General features: G+C 37.3%; 1 protein-coding gene across 6 annotated transcripts in view; it reads right to left on the bottom strand.

The window, feature by feature from the left end:
- Positions 1–9643, bottom strand: part of LOC104608507 (uncharacterized) — a 59133-nt gene extending 49490 nt beyond the window's left edge. Inside the window, exons 1-2 of one of the 6 annotated variants that reach the window (XM_088888676.1) lie at positions 9418–9643; positions 22–103 (exon numbers count right to left, since the gene is read on the bottom strand). In XM_088888676.1, coding sequence (XP_088744802.1) covers positions 22–103; positions 9418–9528 — 193 coding nt within the window. In that variant the 5' untranslated portion in view covers positions 9529–9643. Of the gene's footprint in view, positions 1–21; positions 104–3071; positions 3193–9417 lie in introns of those variants that run through there. The other 5 variants (XM_088888673.1, XM_088888674.1, XM_088888675.1 and 2 more) reach the window with 5 other exon arrangements.
- Positions 9644–25416: the final 15773 nt, after the last annotated feature.

Raw genomic sequence — 25416 nt, forward strand, 5'->3', positions numbered from 1 at the left:
AAGACGCTCTAACTTCACTACCTTCCCACTGTGAACTTCCTCTAAGCAGATAGATTCTATTTGTCTCACGGCCAGTCCCAATCACCTTCCTTGTCTCCAAGTCCTGAAAAACACATCGATCAGGAAAAAATATTACTAAGCAATTCTAGTTTTTAGTAATGCTGCTAACTGAAAGTAAATTGGTGCTAAGTTTAGGAACATGCAGAACAGAAGACAGGGAAATGGCACTAGACAACTTTATGTCTCCCTTGCCAGAAATGGGAACAAGTGATCCATCAACAATAGACACTGTGATACAACAAGAATTGGAAGAAATTGATGTCTTTCTATTGAGAAAGTAGTACATATATATACAGCCTTGTAGATACTAAAAAGGAAGAAAATCATATAGCCTTACAGATACAAAAAAAGAAGAAAATCATACAACCTTGCAAATACAAAAAAGGAAGAAAATCATACAGCCTTGTAGATACTAAAATAGGAAGAAAATCAAAAAAAGAATAATTCCTATAATCAAGCTATTCCTAATTGGGCTAATACTACATATTTACAGCCTATAATTTCATAACAGACATCTTGTCTTTACCAGATGATAAGTGATAGGTAATAAATAGTGAAGGCAAACCAGTCATATTATTAGATGTACCTGAGTCTATTACCCAACAATGTTCAATGTTACCTGGAGCTGAAGCATGATAAGCTGAGGCCCGTGTACTTTAATGAGCAAATGCTGAGGTGGGAGGAGTTGATGTTGTGATTGGCTGAGATGATGATGCTGAACTACCAACCTCCTTTTCCAACTGAGTCAAGGAAGCTCGGACAGAAGCTAGAGTGTCTAGTGGTGTTGCTCTTGTGACTGATGAGGTTGAACAATCAGTAGTAACAGCTGTATTAGCATTCCCCTTTTTGTTCCTAAGTTTTGCGGGAACTAGATGAGGATATAGCTTCCAACAGGTTTCTTTGGTATGCTTAGGTTTCTTGCAATGTTCACATATTAGGTCCTTCTTGTCTTCCTTCTTCATATCTCTCTCCTTATCCCCCCCAAACTTGGGTTTAGTTGCTACCAAGGCTGATTCAAGTGGCGAATGCCGTAACATAACTTTCCTTCTACTTTCTTCACTGTGCACTAGAGAGTAAGCTTGTGATAGGGTCTCAGAATTCAGACCAGCTAGAAACTCAATTACCCTATTGGTTTCAACCTGCTTTCTGTAGGTCTATGCATCCTTCTGGCTTTCCACTCAATTGTTTCTAAGTGATCAATCTCATGCCACAAGGATTTCAAGGTGGAAAAATAAACCAAGACTGGCTTCTCTCCTTGCTTAAGGTTATTCACCTTACATTTTAGCTCATAAGCCCTAGCAACATTGAGGGGTTGGGAGTAGGTTTCTTTCATGATATCCCAAATTTCTTTAGTTGTTTTTGCCCATAAATAATTTCGGCTTATATGTGGCTGCATGGAGTTACACAGCCATGTTATAACCAAATAGTTCTCCTGAACCCATTTGGTATATATTTGGTCCTCCTTGGCCGGTTCCTTGACATCTCCCAGTAAATAACTTAGCTTTCCTCTACCCCCAATAGCCATCATGGTTGATTGGGCCCACTCTAGGTAGTTTGACCCATCAAATTTTAAAGTGGTAATCTAAAAACTGTTCTCAAGTATGCTACCAGCACCACCAGCCCCTAAATAGTTTTCCCCTTGGCTCTTAAACTCCATTCTTTGTTAAGAAAAGATTAACAAATGCCTTTTGCATCACTGAGACTGGGTAATTACACCCAGAATTTGCTATCAGTTGAACCTACTTTATCCTTCTAGGTCGGCAATCCACCCAAAAAAGGTAACCTCCCAAGAACAACTTAAAGTGCAACGCTGAAACTAACTGCAGCCCTAGAATTGGCAATAGTCAAGAAACTAGAATCTTGAACCTAGAACCAGTCAAAGGTCAAGAACCAGTCAAAGGAGGAGATCTCTCAGTCACACCTCTTAAAGTAACCAAAAAACTATTCTTTTAATGTATCAAGAACAGTTCAGGAGGAAAGAAAAAACTTTCAGTCGAACCTTTGAAATAACCAAAAAAGGTAATCTTTTTAATAGAAAAGATTGACTTACTTCAGCAAAACTCTGGCCGCAACCTTCAAAGATTAAGTCTGAACCCTAATCTTGAGGGTTCTTCCTTCTGACTTTCTGGCCGCAACCTTCAAAATCAAGTCTGAACCCTAATCTTGAGGGTTCTTCCTTCTGACTCTTCCTGATTGTTGGTCATCCTCTAATGCTTTACCAACAATCTCCAAGACTCAGCCGATGATCCTTTTTGCTGGAAATTTTCCAACCCTAGGAAATTCTTATGCAGCCGGCCATGTCAGACTATCATAAGATTTCCTAGGTTGGCTCTAATACCATGTAGTCGTATGAGACTACTAACAGCCCAAGTTGTGGTGTATAATCAACAGGAAATTAAGAGGATGAGAGGAGAGAATGAGAGGAGAAAGAGAAAAGAAGAGAAGAAGATTTCGAATGAAGGATTCCAGAAAAGAAGAGGATGCTTAATCTGTCGCCCCCCTCTTTCTATTTATATTAATTCTGAAGTAAGGATAAGACTGCTTACATGGCAAAACTAAAATCCTAATAAAAGACAACAATTAAAGTCCTAATAAATGACTAACAACTAATTGTGGACTGACACTTAAATAACTAGTAGTTGTATACGAGTACAATAGAAAGAGGTGGGGACCACATCAATGGTTTCTACACAAGGACGGTACCTCATCACGGGATCTCATTAAGTAAATCCAAGAATACCGAGAAAACTTATCCAAAAATAAAAGAAAATATCGGTAGCCACCCATAGAAGGAACATGGTATGGTCCCCACACATCAGTATGAATAACATCAAAAGCAAATGAACACCTTTTATTACTAGCTTTAAACGAATGTCTACAATGTTTTCCAAGCTGACAGCTTTCACACTCTAAGCTAGACAAATTAATAGACTCAAATAACTTCTGAAATAAGAAATGCAAAGAAGAAAAAGACAAATGTCCCAAACAATTATTTCAAAGCAAAATCTGACCCACAAACTCTGACTCAAAATCCCTGCTAACATGATGACTCAGATGATGAGGAAGCGCATCCAGAAGGTAGATTCCATTCACCTCACGACCACTCCCGATCATCCTCTTTGAAACTAGATCCTGCAAAACACAATGGCCAGGAGAAAAAAATCACTGAGCAATTCAAGTTCTTAGTCAAACTACTAACAGATAACAAGTTAATACTCAATCTGGGAACATGAAGGACAGAGGGTAGGGAAATGGAATCAGTAATCTTAACAAACCCCTTCCCAGCAATGGGAACATGAGATCCATCAGCTATGGAAACTCTGTCTTTGCCAGAATATAGTTGGTAAGAAGAAAAATAGTGGAACTATGGGTCATGTGCTCTGAGGCTCTAGAATCTATAATCCAAGGAGGTCCCTCCTTATCTGTAGTAGAAACATAGTTTGCAATGGCATGTGAACTACCTGTATGAGCAAAGGAAGTAGAATGTCCACCACCAGAACCACCTGTACCTAGCTGTCGACCCGTTACCGGATTAGGGCTAACTGTATCTCGCTAATTTAGTAACTGCCCATATCTCTCAAGTTCGGCCCTCACTACAGCAATTGCAACATACTCCAAAGTAGCTATAGTAGTGGGGTCAGGTAAGTCACCGGTGACTACCATGTTAACATTTCCCTTCTTGTTTTTGAGTCTATTCGACACAAGGTGAGGATGAAGCTTCCAACAGGTATCTCTCGTGTGTTTAGGCTTCTTACAGTAGTCACAAATCAGATCCTTCTTATCTTCCTTCCTGCTTTCATTACCACCCTGGTCTCCACTCTATTTAGTTTTCACAGTACTGACCATGGCTGACTGTTCAAGACCCGAATTCCTCATCATCACATTCCTCTTACTCTCTTCCCCTGATACAAAGGCATATTCCTGAGAGAGAGTAACACTATCCCTGGAAAGGATATGTTGCCTTGCAATGTCATAATTGGGATTGAAACTAGCAAGAAATTCAAAAACCCTATTCTTCTCTAAGAGTTTCTGGTAGGCAGTAGCATCCATAGTGGTTTCCCAAACCACTGTCTCCAAATGGTCAATCTCCTGTCACAAGGTTTTAAGGGCCGAAAAATAAACAGCAATAGGTTTATCTCCCTGTCTGGTTGCAATAACCTGGTTCCTCAATTGATAGGCCCTAGCAACATTTTCACTTTGTGAGAAGGTTTCTGCAACCCCATCCCAAATTTCCTTAGTTGTATTTGCTCACAAAAAAAAATTTACTTATATGGGACAGCATGGAATTGCACAAACAAGTCATTACCATATAATTTTCCTGTACCCATCGGAAATTATCAGTCTCTGGTTTCACTTCCTCACCAGCGATATACCCCAACTTCCCACGAGCACCAATGGCTGTCTTGGTAGATTGTGACCATTCTAAAAAGTTTGTACCATCCAACTTAACTATAATGATGGGCCCAACCCCGAAAAGGTCTCGAACACCTCTTTCCCCTTGTCCCGTTTCACTTCCCGGTTTGTTGTCAACTCCGTGAACCTCCATTATTCCCAACAAAAGGGTTAGAAAATCACTTTGAGATGAAGAAAAAAGAAATAATCCCTTTCAGGCACCACAAACACCCTTTTGGAACCCTAGGTGGTCCTCCTACAAAAGATTCCCTTTTCGCGGGACGGGAGAAGAGAGAAAAAAACAGCCACTTCCTCCAGAGGCCTCCAAAACAAATGGGACTTGAACTGCCCCCCTCGGAAAACTCCAAGGAACCCTAAAAAATTAGGGCGCCATTTCCTAGGTCAAAATTGAAGAGTCCTATAAAAACAGGACTTCCCCCTTTCTCCAGTTCTTCCTGAATTTGATGTGAAACCCTAGACCAGCTACAGGGAAAAACAGATCCACCAAAAAAATCCAAAAACTGGGCTTACCTGAGGTCTTCAATCAGCCTCTCATATCACCATGTAGTCGGCTGATCTAGGGCTGCATGATAGAACAGCTCAAGAAACCTTTGGCCTGCTCTGATACCAAGTAGAAATTGCTGATAACAGTTTCAAATGAATGCCTTGTGAAGAAAAGTAGAAGAAGCTGAAAGGTTTCAGCAGTGGAGAAGAATAGAGAAGAAGAAAAGAGAGTGGGATGTCGCCAGAATTGAATAGATCTGGCTGCCAACCCCTCTTGATTTATATACTTAAAATAAAAGAATGGAATATTACAAGAATACCCTTAGTAGGGCAGCTACTTTAAGTAGATGAACAGTCACAAATTAAAATAACATAAACTAATGGGCCTAAGGCCCAATAACTTCCTAACTTAACAACTTAAAAATAAAAAATAAAAGGCTGGCCCAATAACTTAAAATCGGCCCAACTCAACAGTATTGCAAGAGGCGCGATGGCATATGGCATATGATTAATAACATAAGCTATAGCCATCACAGCATCAACCCAAAACCGTTTTGGAACATGCATGTGAAGCATCATACTACGGGCAACTTCAAGGAGATGTCGGTTCTTCCTTTCAACAACGCCATTCCGCTGTGGTGTTCTGGAACATGAGCTTTTATGAAGAGATCCAAGAAAGGAGAAAAACTCAGCTAAGTTATGATAGAAATACTCCTTTGCATTATCCGATTAGAAAATTTGGACTTTAACATGAAATTGAGTGAAAACCATGCGATGGAAATCTTGCACAATCTTGGGTACTTCTTCTCTCAAATGCATAGGATATATCCAAGTGTATCTCGAATAGTCATCAATAAAGCTGATAAAGTACTTGTACCCACCCTCAGTAGGTATGTTTACAGGGCCCCAAACATCAGAAAATACAACATGGAAAGGCAAAGTAGATCTTTTATTATTTGATGGAAAAGTTGTTCTACAATGCTTACTCAACTAACACGTTTGACAATGTAAATTGGTAATAAACACTGATTTCAACAATTCAGGGAACATAACTTTCAAAGACTCAAAGGACAAATGACCAAGGGGATTATGCCACAACCACAGTTGACTGTTCGTAGACTGACTTATAAGACTCACAAAGGTTGATGCCACAAGACCAGCTTTATTCTCCAAGATGTAGAAACCATCAACCACATTTCCTTTACCAATCGTCATCCCCGAGGTTAAATCCTGGAAAACACAAGAATGAGGAAAAAATGCTACACAACAGTTTAAGGACTGAGTAATACTGCTTATCAATAACAAATTAATAGAAGGTTTGGGAGCATGAAGGGTATGGAATAAGACAAGGCCATCAGGAAGGGATACAGATCCCTGACCAGCAATGGTGGATAGAGACCCATCAGTAAGTCTCACTTTATCCCTTCTAGAGAGAAGAGTGTAGGTATGAAAGAGATTTGACTTACCAGTCATATGGTTTGATGCCCCTGAATCAATGACCAAGGTGACTCGGGAGCAGAGGTACATACATGAAATGCAGAAGCACCTTTACCTAATGTAGAAGCGAATGAGGTAGAAGGGGTAGGAATCGACCTATCCATCTGCCCAAATGTCCTACCATACAATTCCAAATGATCTTTGAAGGAATTGATGGGGTCTTCCTTGGGATCAGAACCACTAGGATGCTCTTGAGAAAAAACAGTAGTCTAATTATTTTGCTGATAATCTTGTGTGGCCAGATATGCAGAAGTAAATTTCTTTTGAGGAGGCTTCTTTGAAGTGTCTTGATTTTTGGTTGCCCACTTGGGCTTCCCCACCAACTCCCAACAGGTTTCTCGAGTGTGTCTAGGCTTCTGGCAATGAGTACACCACAGTTTGTCCTTGTCTTCACCTTTCCTTGATTCTCCCTTTTTCATTCCTGTGTTACCCCCTCTTGCAGCCAAGGCAACAAGTTGCTCCCCCTCAAAAACATTCATGAGATTTTTCTTGCTCTCTTCAGATTGGACTAGGGCATATACTTCCTGAATTGAAGGAAGTTCCCTACTTCCCAAAATCTGCACCCGAAGAGGCTCATAAGCCGGATTCAGCCCATGCAAGAAAGCAAAAAACCGCTGTTGGGAGACAAGTTTTTTGTAGGCCTGTGCATCCACATCATTCTTCCAGTCAATAGTCTGATAATAGTCCAGCTCCTTCCAGACAGATGTAAGGGTTGAATAATATGTAGATAAGCTACGGTCTCCTTGCTTACAAATAGATGATTCTACTTGAAGCTGATAAATCTTGGCAAAGTGCCTTTGTTCAAAATAGGTTGCCTTGGCTTGTTCCCAATTTTCACAAGCTGTGCCAGCCCATATGAAATTTTTCTTTACATGAGGCAACATGGAGCCTAACAGCCATGACATAACCATGCTGTTTTCTTGATCCCATTGATCATGTTCAGCAGTACCAGACTTTGGTTCTTTTATTTTTCCACTTATATAACCAGCCTTCCCCCTAGCTGTGATATAAGGTTTGATGCCTTTGGACCATTCCAGATAATTCAGGCCATCAAAGGGGGTAATAGACATAGAGAATTTCATGCTATCCATTCCCCCATTTAGGTTTCCTTGTTGGGAAGTAATACGAGAGGTTGCTGAATCCTCAGTAGCCATTTCCAAAAAAAATTCATTGCTGTTTTTTCAAAAAACCAATCTAAGATAGAAGGTTTTTTCTTCTGAAAAATAAGAAGGCTCCAAAAATATGTTCAACAGGACTGTAGGTCAATAACTCTTAGCTGAAACACTTCAGTGTATAAGAGGAGGAGACAACCAGCCCCTACAACCTCAAAACTGTGACATTCACAGTGGTCAAATGTTTACATATGAATGTTACAGTACATACCTGGCTTCCACAACCTACAGCACATAGAGAAACCTCAGAAAACAAAGCCTTAATGCATTCGGTTGCCACCACAAACCCAGAAAAACACCTTACTGCATTTGGTTGCCACCACAGATCTATAGAGAACCTTTACTGCTTCGATATACATGTGAAAAGCCTTGCAATGGAGATTGGGTCATTCTCAATTTTAGTTGAAGAGAGATGGATGGCTCACAAAGGTTTGAATATGGTAAAGGATATAAGCAGGAAAATTTTGCTAAAAAGTGACTCCAAGGTAGTAATGGATAGCATTTGTCGTAAAGGCCATTTTGCAGATTCGGCATATGGTATATGATCATGTTGAAATCTCCCACACGTTTCTTAAAGATCATTTTGCTGCAAATTGGCTGAATAATATAGCACAAAATGCTAATTATGTCTTTACATTCAATGCAGGCCTCTAGAATTCTTAGTGAACTAGCTTTTAAATTTTTTGACAATTCTTGGGAATAGATAGCACTAGCACCCCATGTATTCTTACCTGTCGGCCTCTTTCTTCCCCAAACAAAATATATGCATACACAGATGAGATGCAAATATAACCAAAAATTGTCATATGATGCTATTATGCTATATAGTATCCAACTGACCAAGTCTCTCCAACAAGAGGCCCAGAAGAAATGGGAAGTACTTGCATCAAAGTAATATAGTTGGAAGATCATATGGGGAAAAAAGGAAGAAGTTGAGAGAGACTAGTTCTGAGCACTGATAAATGATAATTCAAGTTTCTCAATGACTAAAAATCAGCATATTCAGGAGAAAGCAACACAATCCCTTCTTAGTTGAGTTCTTCCATGGAAGTGAAATATCATCATAGAGCTTGTCAATATATGTTTCCTCAGGAATACAATATTATCCATCAAAAACAACATGAGATTCTTTTCTTTTTTTTTTCATTTATTTTTTGGCCAAGTGACAACACTTAACATGGTTAATGCAGTAAGACATACATTTCAATGCAGTGAATCATAGACCTTCCGGCTCAAGAGTAGGTTTAAAATAAGTGAAAAGTCGGTGGGTCACACTTTCCTTTAAAACGAATAGGAAGTAGTGACTTCTGAAAAAAAAAACAAAAACAAAACAAAACAATAAACAATGCATTGAAACTGGAAATCCAAAAAAAAAAAAAAAAAGAGATGGCCCAAACAGATGCTTAGGGAGATAGAAGTGAGGGATAATAGCAATGGAGAACCATTTTTATCACTGACAACTAAGGTAAACCTATCTCTCAAAGGAGGAAAAGGCAGGAAGAACAGAATCCAGTGAAGGATTCAAGAAGCTGGCTCCCAAAAAAGATATCTACCGGAGACATGAATCGAGAATGAGATGGTTGACAGACAGTTAAAGAAACATCAAGTCTTTTTGGTCTTATAATACAGACTGTACAACAAGAAAAAACTATATCCAGATTTTGGGAAGATTATAAATTCAATCTAGAATCAGAATCAGAAAGAAATATCCTATTACCAATGCTGGTCAATATGGACTTGCATGTAGAAGAAGCAGCTGAACATATAGGGAGAGATGGGCAGAAGAAGTAACCTGAATTGGTCTGGACTTGTGAACAAACACGAGCAGCTGAACGTATTCGCCGACGTGAGAGCCAGCCTTCGATAGATCGATTAGGGGTCCATACCATCCAATTGCTGCCATTCTCTCTCTCTCAAACTCTCAAGCCTACTAATCCCCTGCACGCCGCATTGGAAAATTGGCGCGTAACGGGATATAGATCTGCCGCAGAGCTACCAAGGTTTAACAAATTTTCAACTAGCGGTTGGAACTTTAAGTGATGATCATGGGCCGGGGCCAGCCTGACCCCGAGCCTGAAATAAGAGCCAAGGCCCAGGCAGGAACTGGGCTGGGTTCTAGGCCTACGCCTATAATTCTAAAAATGAAATATTAAATATTATTATAAAAGATTAAATATATATAATATTAAAAACAATATATGTATAAATTTATGTTATTAAAAAATCATCATCACCATACTCTTATCCATATATGGGTCGCTATATGAATCCTATTTTTCTAGTCCATTCTATTTAATGTCATATCTATTGGTTCTTAAATCATTTATTAATTCTCACTACTTATTATAGGTGTTGTTGATGGTCTCCTCTGTATATGACCAAACCATCTTATCTGTTTTGTTTCATTTTATCACCTTATGAAGTTATTATCAAATTCCTATAAATGATTTTATTTCTAATCTTTTTATCCTTTTTAATTATATTTTTGTCACATTTATTTCTCTGAAATTATATATATCATAATATATTATTATGTTTATAATATTAAATAGGGCAAATTTTTTAAACTATCGTTATGGTTTAATTAATTAACTAACTCTATTTTTACTCTTTATATATTATTTTAAAATACTTCTACCATTTATGACAATTGACATCATCGTTAAGTACTAATAAAAAAACAAAATATCAAATTTGCTCTCCACTATTTTGTAACTTTTAATATGAAACCTAATTAACAAAAATTTTCAGAAACCTTCCTAATTTTCCATCACTGTGCATTTGTTGTATCTCGCTACCGCTATTGCTGTTGCCGTCGCTACCGCCACAATCTTCTTGGTGATTCTCAATACCCGTTAAACAGCATGAAACCACTAGTCTTTTCAAGGATTTGTTGATCAGGGACTTGTGCATGTGAGGAATCACACCTCCCCTCGGATTGCAGGTTACAATTGCCTTGGTGTAATTAAAAAACAAACCCATTAAATTACCAATCGAGTTCAAACCCACCATTATTCGTTGCAGGTAACCTTGCACTCATAGTCAAAACAAGAACCACATGATACGATCCCCTCTGATTTTCTGGGTGGTGGAATCTTCTAGTTCCCTCATCGATGAATTTTAGTTTTAGTCTCTCTTAGGTTGACATCGTATTGGTTGGAAATTGTAACATCAACACGTGGAGTGCTTGAGTGATATGGACTTCGAAATTGTACGTTCAAGCCAATTGCAATTTGTCGTCCAGGGAGAGCCCAACTGACACTTGTTGCATGACCATTCTTATCATCAATTATTGCATGACCATTCTTACCAAGGGCAATGTCAAACGTTTGTTGCTACCCCAAACAAGTAGATTCAAGTAATAGTTATCAACTAGGGCATCTAAATAATCAGAAACTCTAGAATATTGAAGATGCAATGGAAAATAGAACCATCTATACAATAAAGAATCAAGAAAGAAAGAAAACCCACTTAAGGATTGTGCCTTCTCAGTTTTGTGGGCTTTGCTTGGTGAACAAAAGTGGCAAATTCTAGAAAGTTTGTTTCAACCGAGGCGGGGGCTTGTTCTTGAAAGCGGGAATCCGAGTTTTGTTCAGGTTCAAAGTTTCAACAACTTGCTTCTTGTTTTCTCCCTCTTATTATTTTTAGGTGATTTAACTATTTTTTTAAAAGTCATATTGGTTTGGTTGGGCTCAAGCCTGCCTTTCTAGTTTGGCCTTAAAATTTGTGGACTTAATGGGGCAAAATAATGGTAGTGAAAAAGGAAAGTCATGCTATATATATATATACACATGTTAGATCCAACCCTATCTGATATCACATATGGTAATAACAATTTAAATTCATTAAATAAAATTGAATATCCGAATTTGATCCAATCTAAAGCGGTTGAGGTTAAACAACAAAATTCTTAATTAGTGTTTAAAATTCTTATTCTTAATAGTCTTTGTTAAGTTTAATTTGTAAGTGAAATTGAAATATTTTTAATTAACAACTTAGGGAAACCAAATTTCTGAACTTTTATTAAGTATTATAAGATAAATCTATTTTATTGTTACTAAGTTTTATTAATAATTATTATTTTTAAGTGGAAGTTTATGGATTTCAAATTCATATTTTTTAGAATAATATTTTTATTTTTGTTGTATTGTGTTTTATTGTTTAACTTCAAGCTATTTAGATTATTTGATTTATTAATATTTTAGGGTCTGTTTGATTTACACATAGGATCAGAATTGGAATTGAAATTAGATCAAAATCATAATCCTTGGGAATCGGAATTGGAATCAGAATCACCTATTCATGATGCCTATTTGGTTCAACTGAGAATCACAATAGGATTTTGATTGTTGTTGTTCGGTTCATTTGGAATTGAAACCGAAATCAACAAAAAAAAATTCAATTTTGTATTAGTCTATTTATTATTTCATTATTACTTTAATAATTTATTATTCTATTTTTTCTTATTCTAAAATTAATTGAAAATTATTTAATAATTAATATGTTAGTATTTTATTACTACTTACTAATAATTATTATTTTTAAGTGGAAATTTAGTGTATTTTAAATTAATATTTTTAGAACAATTTTTTTATTTTTGTTATTTTATGTTTTATTATTTAACTTCAACCTATTTAGATAGTTTGATTTATTATTATTTTAGGGTTCATTTGGTTGCAGAAAGGATCAGAATCAGAACCGAAATTGGAATCCTTGAGAATCAAAATTAGAATCACCTATTGCTAATGCCTATTTGGTTCAATCGAGAATCAAAATTGGATTCTAATTGTTGTTGTTTGGTTCATCGGGAGCTGGAATCGAAATCAACCAAAAATTTTTAATTTTGTGTTAGCCTATTTATTATTTTAGTATTACATTAATAATTTATTAATCTACTTTTTATTATTTTAAAATTAATTGATAATTATTTAATAATTAATATGTTAATATTTATTATTACTTTAATTATATTATATTAATATATTATCATTTGATTTTTACTTAATTATTATTATTTTATTAATAATTCTATTCTTTATTTAAATTTGTATTAATATTTTATCTATACATTATTATTATTATTAATTAATATCTTTGTTTGTATGAATTTATTATTATTTTATTACTAATATTAGGTTTTTGGGTTTTTTGTCATGAGTTCTTTACTCCTCATGACAAGACCTGTTCATGGGCTGGGCCAGGTCAGGCTTTTAGTCTTTATTAACGGAAAAATGATAGGCCCGAGCTCGGCCCTGACAAAAAGCCCGAAGCCCGAGCCCGAAGCCCGACCTAATAAAAGAAATTAAAATTTTTCCCTACACTATCTATTTTAATTCAGATATTTTTTCCCTTATTTAAATAAACACAGTTTTACATTCTTAAATCAAAAAAATTATTTAAATGGACATCACATAACCCATTTTAATTTCATTCTTTTTTTCTTACAATCAAGTGAATCAACAACCTTCTTTAAGGTTGTTTAATATATTCCCTGTTGTTTGGTTATTTCTATACAACCAAGGCAAACCTGAAATAAAACACATAAGAGCAAATCATATAGGTTCATATTCCTACAAATAGCATCACACACTAAAACTAAATTCATATAACTTCAAGTTCATGTTCCTCCAAAGTCATAAAAAAATAATCTGAATAAAACAAACAAAATCCATAAAACATGTTCTCCATCTATTCTTGAATTCACCAACAATATAAAATATTCCAACTCTCAAGTTCCAAGCCATTCTAAAAAATAAAATAAAAGACTTCATTGCCCATATGACCATATCAATAAAACATGTTCTACGCTTCTACCCATCTCCATTCATTCTTGAATTCACCAACAAGATTGAACATTCCAACTTCCAAGTTCTAAGCCATCCTACAAAAGAAAATAAGAGATAAATTCAGTACTCATGTCACATATGTAATTTGTTATCATGCCAAATGACAAATAAATAATGGAAATATATGTTATTATAATACCTAAAACATATCATCAAGTTCAACATTTTCATCATCATCATCATCACTACTATTTGATTCTCCATCCTCTTCTAACAAGCTTGATCCTGAAGAAGCCCCTAATAAACTTGATCCCCCTACATACAATTGGAAAATCTATTAGAAAAAATTCAATGAATCATATATTTTAATAAATAATAAATAAAAAAAATTACTTAATACAAGGCCTTGTACACGAAGCCAATCTTCAATATAAACCAAAGCTTGAATTGTCTTGGACTTAAGTGAACTTCTCCAAAGATTGATCACCTTCTTTCCAATGCTAAATGCAAATTCGGATGCAACTGTGGAAATAGGAATAGCCAAAATATCTCGAGCCATTGATGTCAATTCAGGATACCTAAGTGAACTCTTATTCCAATACTTTAAAACATCAACATCTGCTTTGATATCAAGGTTTTGCTCCTCCAAGTAAAGGTCTAACTGAGTTTTTTCACTTTGAATCTTTCTTTTTGAATTCAAAAACTGCTCATAATCCTCAAACCCATCGCCATCATCATTTCTCTCACTCATGTCAAATTGACTAGAAGATCCAACAAAAGAGGTAGAGGAAAAATATTCTTTGTATTCATTAAACAAATCATTGAGAGTTTTAATTATAGAAACATGATCATCAGCTTCATCCCCATAAATTTTATCAAAACAATACTCCACTAACCTAATCTTGCAACGAGGATCCAACACAACAACACAAGACAAAATCATACTATATTCAGCCCAATATTTATCAAATTTCTCCTTCATTTTTCTAACCATGTCAGTCATAAAATTCTGAGGTTCCTTACTCACTAACATCAAATGTCTATGAATCATCCACACTCCCTTGAAGTAAATGTTTGAAGTAGGGTGCTTAGTGGCAGAAAACATGCAAGTAACATCATAAAAAACCTTTAAGAACTTGTGAAGCTTATCAACTTTTCCCCATTCTTCTTCCGAAAGTATAAACATTTTAAAAATATTATCCCTTTCCCCCCAATGTTGTAAGGCTTGCTTATAATAAATGGCATGTTCAAGCATCAAATAAGTTGAATTTCATCTCACACACATATCTAACCTCAATCTTCTAGTTGTGTTTAAATGAAAACTTTTTTCAGCAAGTTCATAAAATCTATGCTTCCGGGCAACTGATTTCTTTATATTTTTCACACCATCCCGAATCTTACAAATAACATCATCAACAATATTCAAACCAGCTTGCACAATAAGATTCAAAATATGGCTACAACAACGAACTTTGAAAAAATCACCACCACACACCAAAGATTTATGTATTGAAGATCTCAATTTCAAAGAGTTAGCCATCACATCATTGTAACTAGCATTATCTAATGTGATGCTAAAAATTTTATGATCAATATTCCATTCGCTTATGCACATGGCCACCTCATCTGCTAAAGACAGTCTATCAAAAGGAGGTGCCAAAGCTTTAAAGCGAATAATTATTTTCTATAACTTCCAATTGTTGTCAATCCAATGAGTAGTTATACACATGAATTCATCATCAGTGTGCTCAGATCTCCAATTATCGGAAGTTAAACAAATCCGACCAAGTGTATTAGACAAATCACTTTTCACACCCTCTCTCTCTTTCACATAACTAGACATGATATCTCTTTTAGCAGTATGCCTACTCACATTTTTAAATTCAAGATTTATAAATTGAACAAAGAATCTAAAACCAGGTTCTTCAATAGTAGTAAAAGGGTGTTTTCCACATACAAGAAAAATTGATAATGCCCTACGAGACTCTTGTTAATCAAACTTGTAGTTTTTCAAAGAAATACTCCCATCAGTGTTTGATTGAGTAGTTACATTGTATTGTCTAATATCATGAATTCTACGTCTAGGGCAACGCTCTAAATGATGCTTCAAGTGAGCAGTTCCCTTACTTGACTTACCTTGTAATATTTTCATGCAATGCTTACATCATGCCTTCTCCGAATTAATCTTTTCCATTTCCTCCCACACCTTAGATGTCAATCTTTTCTTAGTGGAAGTCTAGTCAAACTTTTGATAGTCATCATCAACTATATCTACTCCAGCAGCCGCATTTTCACTTACCATTGACATGATAGTAATTATTAAATATGAAATAACCAGCATAATGAATTCTAATTTTATCAATAAGACAAGCATATATTAAATAAAAAACTAAAAGAAATTTCTACAATTTGTTTACAATAAAAAAGAATATAATTTATGAATCTGCAAAAAAAAAACCAATTGCAGATTATCCAATATAAATTCTGAATTCAATAATCAATATAAATCAGAATTTATTTACATTAAAAAAGAATATAAATTCTGAATTCAATAATCAATAATCAATATAAATCAGAATTTATTTATATTAAAAAAGAATATAAATTCAGTATAAATTTTGAATTCATGACTCAATATAAATCAGAATTTATTTACATTAAAAAAAATATAAATTCAATATAAATTTTGAATTCAATAATCAATATAAATGAGAATTTATTTACATTAAAAAAGAATATAAATTATGAATTCAATAATCAATATAAATCAGAATTTATTTACATTAAAAAATAATATAAATTCAATATAAATTCTGAATTCAATAATCAATATAAATCATAATTTATTTACATTAAAAAAGAATATAAATTCAATATAAATTCTGAATTCAATAATCAATATAAATCAGAATTTATTTACATTAAAAACGAATATAAATTCAGTATAAATTCTAAATTCAATAATCAATATAAATCAGAATTTATTTACATTAAAAAGAATATAAATTCAGTATAAATTCTAAATTCAATAATCAATATAAATCAAAATTTATTTATATTAAAAAATAATATAAATTCTGAATTCAATAATCAATATAAATCAAAATTTATTTACATTAAAAAAATAATATAAATTCTGAATTCAAGACAAAATAATATAAATCAAAATTTATATAAATTCTAAAGGAGAGAAGACCAACATTACCTAGTAAATTTATATTTCAAGACAAACAATAGCATTCAAGCAAGATGATAGCATTCGGCTATCACTATTGTTTCTTTGTGCATGTAAAGACTAATAGATTTTCACTCTTCCTCTTCTTCTAAATCCAATCCACCCAAGCCTGCCCAATTGCCACCCCCCCTCCCATCCATACATATAACCAATGTTTAAATATGCATAGGCAAAAGACAAGGTGCTAGGAGCCTAGGACTGACCTTTAGATGCATGAATCATAACCCTTGAGGTATGATGCTTAAGTTCTATGGGTTATAGAATTTTCAACAAAAATGACAATCAAACTTTATTAGTATTGTGATAAAGATGTTGTACAAATAGGAAAAGCCAACATTTCCCTCGTATTGGGCCAACACCTGCTACCCACCCATACACTGCCTTTTTGGGAAATAAACTATCAGTACATTTACTCCCTTCCCACCCCTTTTCTTGCAGGAGAATCAGCCACAAAATTGGCTTATCTTGGTACCCATCTATAGTTAATTCTCAAATCTCTAGTCATCATTTTAATGTTTCTCATTGCATGTCTATATGCCATGAACCTCCATTATCATTTCCTAATCAACCAACAACTACTTGAGAATAGATGGCGGGTGTTATTCACAGTCGATCAGTATTCTGATGTAGTTTCAACAGGAAAACCAAAAAGAAATAAGGGAAAAACAGAAGAAAGAAGAGAGGAAGTGAAGGGAAGAGAATAGAAGAAGAATGAGAAGAGAAAAAGGGCACAAATCTTAATTAGTTTCTGCCGCTACAACATTTTCATATTTTTTAATAGCAGTTTTGATACTAACAGAATTTGTAATGCAGAGGCAAACTTGGTGGTGGAATTACGTTTCACAGTTTCATATTTTTTAAGCAATTATGATAACAGTTAACACCCATTTTTTTCTGCATAATTCAGATAACAATTATGTTTCACATTGGATAAATCATGGCTGGACAAACCTAGTGGTGGAATCAGACTCCCAATCGACTGGAAGTTGTAGAAGTTTATAATATATTATCTCCAACACTAATATGTAATTTACTTGAAAATTCCTTCCTGTGTTGGCAAGAAACCTTTCCTTTTCATCCTCTGTAAAAGTTTCTGCCTTTCTAGGAAGTTCGTTTTATTGGTATCTGAGAATTGAATGAAACTATATTGATTCCCAGGTAGTCGGTGCATCAACTAGACAGAGAGAAGAAACAAGCCACTTCTGCCTTGTTCTTTTCAGCAGGACCAACAGTTTATAAAGTAATTTACTTGAAAATTCCTTCCTGTGTTGGCAAGAAACCTTTCCTTTTCATCCTCTGTAAAAGTTTCTGCCTTTCTAGGAAGTTCGTTTTATTGGTATCTGAGAATTGAATGAAACTATATTGATTCCCAGGTAGTCGGTGCATCAACTAGACAGAGAGAAGAAACAAGCCACTTCTGCGGTTCTACCTTGTTCTATTCAGCAGGACCAACAGTTATAAAAACAGTAAACACTAAAGATTGTAATAGAATAAAATGGTAAAGAGGACTCACCGCCGCCGCCGGTGATTGTATTTGTTGGAGAGTTCGCGGTGAATCGGTGACTGTGGTCTGTGAGCTGCGAGCCTGACCTTCGATTTTGACAATGATCACTTGATCAGTTCGCGTCTGAGAAAGAGAGAGAGAGAGAGAGAGAGAGAGAGAGAGAGAGAGAAAGAGCTCACCGCCGCCGTCGGAGTTGTTACGCTGGTGAACGTTCGCCGCCTCGCCGGTTGTGGCTGCCTGAGAGTGTGAGGATGAGAACTGTGGAGTGTGGAGGATGTGGAGAACTTGAGATTGGAGATGAAGGGTTCGGTTGGAAAAAAGAATGGGAAGAGGCAAAGAGGTCTCGACTAGGGGTTTTACTTAGGTTTAACTATAGGTCGGGCTGGGTCGGGCTCAGGCCGGGCTATTTTGGCAAATCCCGAGCCCGGCTCAAATTTATTGCGAGTCGGGCTTTTTGGTCCGAGATTAAGCCCGCGGGCCCATATACCTGTTCAAGCCCGTCGGGCCGCCCGGCCCATGAACAGGTCTACTCATGACACTTAGACCTGTTCATGGGCCGGGCCGGGCCGGGCTCGAGCTGGGCTTTGACTCTTTATTAACAGAAAAATGTTAAGCCTGAGCCCGAGCTCGGCCCGACCAACGAGCCTACAACTTGGGCCCAAGCCCGGCCTTGATAAAAAGCCCGAAGCCTGAGCCCGAGTCCGAAGCCCGACCTAATAAAAGAAATTCAAAACTTTCCCTATTCAAATAGATATTATCTATTTTAATTCAAATGTTTTTTCCCCTATTTAAATGAACAATGGGCCTACAAGTGAATCAACAACCTTCTCAAATCAAAAAATTTATTCAAATGGACATTGCATAGGGTTTTTACTTAGGTTTAACTATAGGTCGGGCCGGGTTTACTTAGGTTTAACTATAGGTCGGGTCGGGCCGGGCTATTTTGGCAAAAACCCAAACCCGGCTCAAATTTTATGTGGGCCGGGCTTTTTGGCCCGAGGTTAAGCCCGTGGGCCAAAAAGCCTGTTCAAGCCCGTCCGGGGGTCGGGCCGGGCTGGGCCGGCCCGTCGGGTCACCCGGCCCATGAACAGGTCTAATGACACTAGAATATAATGGGAATCCTATTCCCGAGTTCACTTTCGCTCATTCAAGGACGGACAAAAGCATCCGTCCCAAGATTATTGGGCCACCTGAATCTATTAATCCACATCAGAATTGCTTGTCCTAATGCATTTAAATGAGAAACGATTGGTTACGGCGTTTGTCTAACGACGTCAAGTTAGATCTAATTTGAATAACTCCAACTATTTTCAACTTTTACAGCTTACATCTATTTGGGTTTGAGTTTTTTTTCCCAAAATCAAAAAGCAAGAGAAGAGGGAAGCCGAACTTACTCCTCCCCATCACCATTGCAGAGCACATGAAAAGCACAACCATTTCCATAATACGAACCATTTATTTTTTTGTTTTATTTTTTATTGTCTATTTTTTTTTTCATTCTGGTTTCTATTACGCCAATAAACTTTTTCATTTCCACCAATAACCCCTTTGTTTCTATTATTAGAACAAGTTCGCTTTAAGCCTTTAAACAAAAAATCTTCTTTGTTCTGCCGATAACTTCATCAATGACTAGGTTTAATCTTTAACATGAATTGTTCGTCTGCCGATAACTTCATCTATAACTTACAAAAAACAACTTTATTTTTAATGCATGAAACTATTTGTTTGTATCTCACCAATATATAAAGAAAAAGACAGAGGGTAATATTTGGCTTGTTAACCTTAGGTTAACGTGTTTCTTTCACATGTAGGGAGTTGTTAACGTATTAGATTTAAAACGATCTTTCATCTTTTTTTTTTTTTGTGCTTGATATTACATAGTTTTCAGAATGGTGAGACAGAGTTATTGGCGTAACAGAAATCAGAATGAAAAAATAGATAATAAAAAAATAAAATGATTGTGCTTTTCATGGTGAGACAAAGGAGATATTGGCGTAACAGAAACCAGTTCGTATTATGAAAATGGTTGTGCTTTTCATGTGCTCTGCAATGGTGATTGGGAGGAGTAAGATCGGTCTCCCTCTTCTCTTTGCTTTTAGGTTTTGGGAAAAAAAAAACTCAAACCCTAATAGATGCAAGCCGTAAAAGTTGAAAATAGTTGGAATTGTTCAAATTAAATTTGACGTCGTTAGATAAACACCGTAACCAATAGTTTCTCAATTAAACGTTGGGACAAGCAACTCTAACGTGGATTAATAGATCCAGCTGGCCCAAACCTCTCTCTCTAATTAATAATTGCGCTCTCTCTCTCATTAACACTCTTTCTTAATTATCTCTCTTTAATAACATGATAATAGTATATAACCTTATTGGGCCTAAAAACCCAAACATCCCCCTCTCTAATTAATAACAGATTTATTCTCTCTCTCTCATATTAACACTCTCTTAATTGTATCTCTTTAATATATTGATAATAGTGTAAAGATTTTTTGATGATATGATAATAATGTACAACTTAATTCATGATAATTAATGATTTAAAGAAGAGGAAAATAAGAAAATGCAAAAGAAAGAGACCGGTGCATGCTTTGCAGAGTCGACCTGCCGACCTGTTTGTCCTCCGTCCAAGTCATTAAGTCCAACAGAGACCGGTGCAGTTCAAGCATCATAGCATACCTTGGCTTGGATTCTTTAGATGGAAGATTAACTAATTTGTTAAAATTTAAACCCATGTCGCCCCTTTGTAAGAACTTATTTGTGTAAGTTTAAACCCACACCATGCTTTGTAACCAACTAATTGAATGGTTTTTGAAGATTTTAGAACTTTTGGAAATTGATTTACTTCTCCAAATTATTGCTACCGATGATTTTGATAGCTCCCAAAAGAGGTGAAAGTTTAGCACTCGAATATTTTCTTAATAATAATAATAATAATATGCATGGATATTATTATGTAAATTATATAATTGGGCTCCAAATTAATTAATTCATGACAGTGGCCACCACTGGGCTTCATGTTGTTAAATTAATAAGTGGCCACTGTCATGAATCAACCAGGACAATCTATTAGCCTATATTTTCTTCCGTGTTAAAAAATTACTCTTAATAATTGGTAAGCAATTATAGTTAATTAATTATCAAACTTTTTGAAAAAGTAATTTAATCTGAAATTATCATATTTAATGAATTTTTAAATTATAATTACTATAAAATTATTTTATAGTAATTAAAATAACAATAATTATAATTAAATTATTATTAAGAATTACATAATTATTATGTATAAATATAATTAGCAATTATGGTAAGTATTATCGACATTACCCATAATTTATGTAAATTATATTACTTAATTAGTTACCAAATTGGTTGAAAGTAAATTAATAGTAAAATACCATATTTAATGAATTATTTAAGTAAAATGCAAGTAATTAAAATTATAATAATTTAATAGTTAATTACTGTTAAATTAATGAAGTTTTCATAAATTTGTTAAATAATATAATTAAGTAAATTGCTGGACTATTTAATTAAAATATCAAAGTAATTAAAATAATAGTAATTAAGCTCAACCCAAGCTTAACCCTTGGAATTGGGCATGAGCTTGAGGGAAAGTCGGATATGTCCAATTTGAGCCTAGCTCGCACTAAAATTTGATGCACTTAGATTGGGCTTAAGCCTGGGCCATGGGACTTATGTTAGTTAATAAGTACATACTAAAATTTAACTTATGTATGTATGTATGTATGTCTATATGCATGCAAATAATGTATCTATATGTGCAAATACATATGTATAAAGTTTGGTTGGGCTCAAGTTGGGGTAAGGTCAGGCTAGGCTCACGTTGCCCTAAGGCTAGTCTTAAGTCCAACCCAAAAAATTAAGAAAGCCCAAACATTTAGGCCCAAGCCCAACCTAAGAACTGAAAATCCAATCCTAGCCCATGTTAATTTGTGGGTTGGGTCAGTCTAGGCTTGCGTTGGGCTCACCTAAGTTGCACCACTAGATATAGGCCCTTTATGAGTTTAGACCCATTCTACATATGGGACCATTAGGCCCTATTCGCTCGGTAAGTTACTTACCGGGTAAATGCAATTACTTGGGTAAGTTTTTCTTGGGAAACACTTACCCGAGTAAGTATAGTTACCCATGTTCTTCAATTTCTCATGTAAATAAGGTAATGACCATTTTAGTCATAAAAACCCATTATTAAAAGGGACATTTTTGTCCCATTCAAGTGTTGACAACTTCCTCCTAGGTGGGAAAGTTATTTATCCACCGAGGAGGTGGTAAGTGATACCAAAAAAAATAAACTTTCCCTGATCCCCACATAAATGTGAAAAAAGAACATAATATTCTTGGTCAATGGAAACACCCAGGTGTTGTTATCATGGATCGCTCATGAATTGGTTGAAGATATGTCCTGCATAGGTGATTTCTGGTCTAGTGATGGTGAGGTATATTAGGCACCCAATTAGGCGTCTATACTGATCTGGGTGTGGTATGGGAGGACCATAATCTGGGTCAAGATGGTGTTGCTACTCCATGGGAAACGGGCTTGGAAGACATCCAAGCGTTCTCATTTCTTTGAGAATGTTGAGCGTGTATTTACGCTGGTTTAGGATGATGCTAGAAGGAAGCTGAGAGAACTCAATGCCCAGAAAATATTAGTGTGGACCCAAGTCTTTGATGGGAAACCAGTGACAAAGATATTTCTTAAGGGAGTCAATGTTGACTAGACCATCCCTGGCTATGATTAAATCATCCACATAAGCTAGCACAATCAAAGTTCTTCCAGTTTTGTGAAGCGTGAATAGAGTGTAATTTGTAGAAGACTAAGAGAACCCTCTTTGCTTGAGTGCTTGAATTACAGTTTCAAACCAATTTCTAGATGCTTGATTCAGCCCGTAGATCGACTTGTTTAGTTTGTAAGCAAGGTTGTCACTTGGAGGAAGGAGGCCCGGAGGGGGCCGCATGGGTGGCCACTTCATGTACGGGGCATCCTTGATTGCCATCAGGATTTCGGCCCGCTTAGAATTCAGTGGGGTGTAGTCAGTTCGGTTCACTACAGGGGCTCGGAATGGCTGACTCGGCTTTGCCCCCCGAGCTAAGTCTTTCTTCTTTCGGCTGTCTCCTTGGCTGGAAAGTTCCCCTTCTCTATTTCTCTTTTCGGGCGCACTCTCGCCCTTCTGGTTGATCTCTTCCGTGGCTATGAACCTGTCTGCGAGCTTGAGGAATTCAGTTATGGTCGTCGACTGGTTGACAACCATGTGCCACTTGAATTCCTTGTGCGTCACGCCCTTCTTGGCTGCTACAAGGCGCACTGCGGGGTCTAGGCACGGTATCTGCATGCATGCATCGTTGAACCGCTTGATGTAGCCCCGGATGGACTCTCCCTCTCTCTGAACTATACTGAGAAGGCTTTCCTTAGTTCGTAGACACCGCTTGCTGGTGACGAAGTGGGACATGAAGGCTTGCGCGAACTGTGCCCAACTTCTTATCGATCCGGGTGCAAGGTTTTGATACCACGTGCGGGCCACTCCTCTGAAAGTGGTGGAGAAGGCCATGCACATGCAAGACTCACTGGCCCTCGCCAGGTGCATTTGTGACTGGAAAGCTTCTACATGATCATTCGGGTCGAACGACCCGTCATACTTATCGAGAAGGGGGAGCTTGAAGTCCTTGGGAGTTGGAACAACTAGGAGCTCGGGAGACAAGGGGGATGGAACAGAAAGGAGAGGAGCTTTACTTCACCCAAGCTTACCTCCTCTCTACCTCTGAGCTCGGACAGGTTGTAGAAGGCGGTTCGGCGAGCTCAGCGGCGGCATCTTTGCTTCTTGGCGGGCTCCACGTTGGTGTTGCTCGCCTCCGTATTGTCAGAGATAGTTTTTGCAGGAAGTGACTCGGGTTGCTGGTGATAGCTGCGGACGGAGGAGTCCTGCTTAGAGTCTGTAGCCAGGATCTCAAACCGGTTCTCCAGAAGTGGGGCTTCAAACTTTGATTGCTGGGGTGACGTAGGCCTGGCAAGTTGGGATCCTCCTGACCTGACTACCCGCGGCGAGACTGGAGTGGCTGGTCTTTCCTTCCTGCAGCGGGAGGAGGCTTGGCTCTTAGGGGGGTTCTGGGAAGCCTCTTCTTGGTGAGAAGGGCGCTCATTCTAGCGATGAGGCCTAGTTTGTCGCAAGGCCGGGTGCCAAGGAGGGAGTTGAGGCTGAGGCAGCTGAGGGAACTACTGCTGATAGTGATATTGAGAGACTTGGTGCAGCACCTGCTGCTGGTAGAGCTGAAATTGCTGAAACTACTGCATCTGGGCTTGCATGGCCCGCATGGACTACACCAGGTTGTCGAGCTGGCTCTGGCTTGTCGTCGGGGGGACTACAGAAGGCTCAGTGAAGGTTTCCCCGACCGAGAAAAGTAGGGGGACGCTCAAGGGTGTTGTTACTTGTGGCATGTTCAGGCTGGGGACTCCATCCGCGGAGAGGGGAATAGTGAACTGCCCAATGCAAACCACGGTAACCTAGAGTTGTTCCCCGGTGATGTCCATCTCCATGCTGCGTCGGGCATTGCTTGAAGAAGCCATGGGTGCTAAGTCTTAAAAAAGAGTTGCAGAAACTAAGGGGAGGCTTTTGAAGCGTTTCCCACAGACGGCGCCAAATGATGGTGCGCGATCCGGTCACTCCTAACTGGCGGTTGCGTGGCTCCTGGGTGGTACTTGAGATGGAGAAGACGAGGAATTTCTGGGGGACTTGCCCGGCGGGAACACTCCGATGGTTAAGTTAGAGCTCTGTGAAAAATGCAAGAAGAGTAAAGCGGGGCTAAGAGTGCAGATAGCGCGGGTATCAAGAGATCACCTGCCCTTTGGAATTAGGACTACTTATAACAGAACTCTGCCAAATCAGGCTCACCTCTGTCAGGGCAGGTATAACCGCCACTGTCGTCCTGCCGCAGCCGTTACAGCCAGGGCTGAGGTGGCACGTGCGGGGCCGTCGCTATAGGGTACGTACTTGTTAGATGTAGGACATCTTCCAAAGGTGGCAGGCACGACACCATCTGACAAAAGACGTGGTCGCAGTCTAAAGGTTTGCCAGATACAGTTGTCAGGCAGGAGATCTTCCTGTGATAGGCCGAACTGCTCTTCTGCGAGCTACCCTGTACCGAGCTACCCTGCAAGCGGCGAGCTATCTGTGGCAAGTTCTGTCGAACTGCCTGTGGCGAGCTACACCAGCAGCGCTGACCCAAGGTGTCTCTACCTAGGGGTGTCTAGAG

The sequence above is a fragment of the Nelumbo nucifera genome, chromosome 5 (genome assembly GCF_055504915.1).
Source record: "Nelumbo nucifera cultivar China Antique chromosome 5, China Antique-T2T, whole genome shotgun sequence".
NCBI lineage: Eukaryota > Viridiplantae > Streptophyta > Magnoliopsida > Proteales > Nelumbonaceae > Nelumbo > Nelumbo nucifera.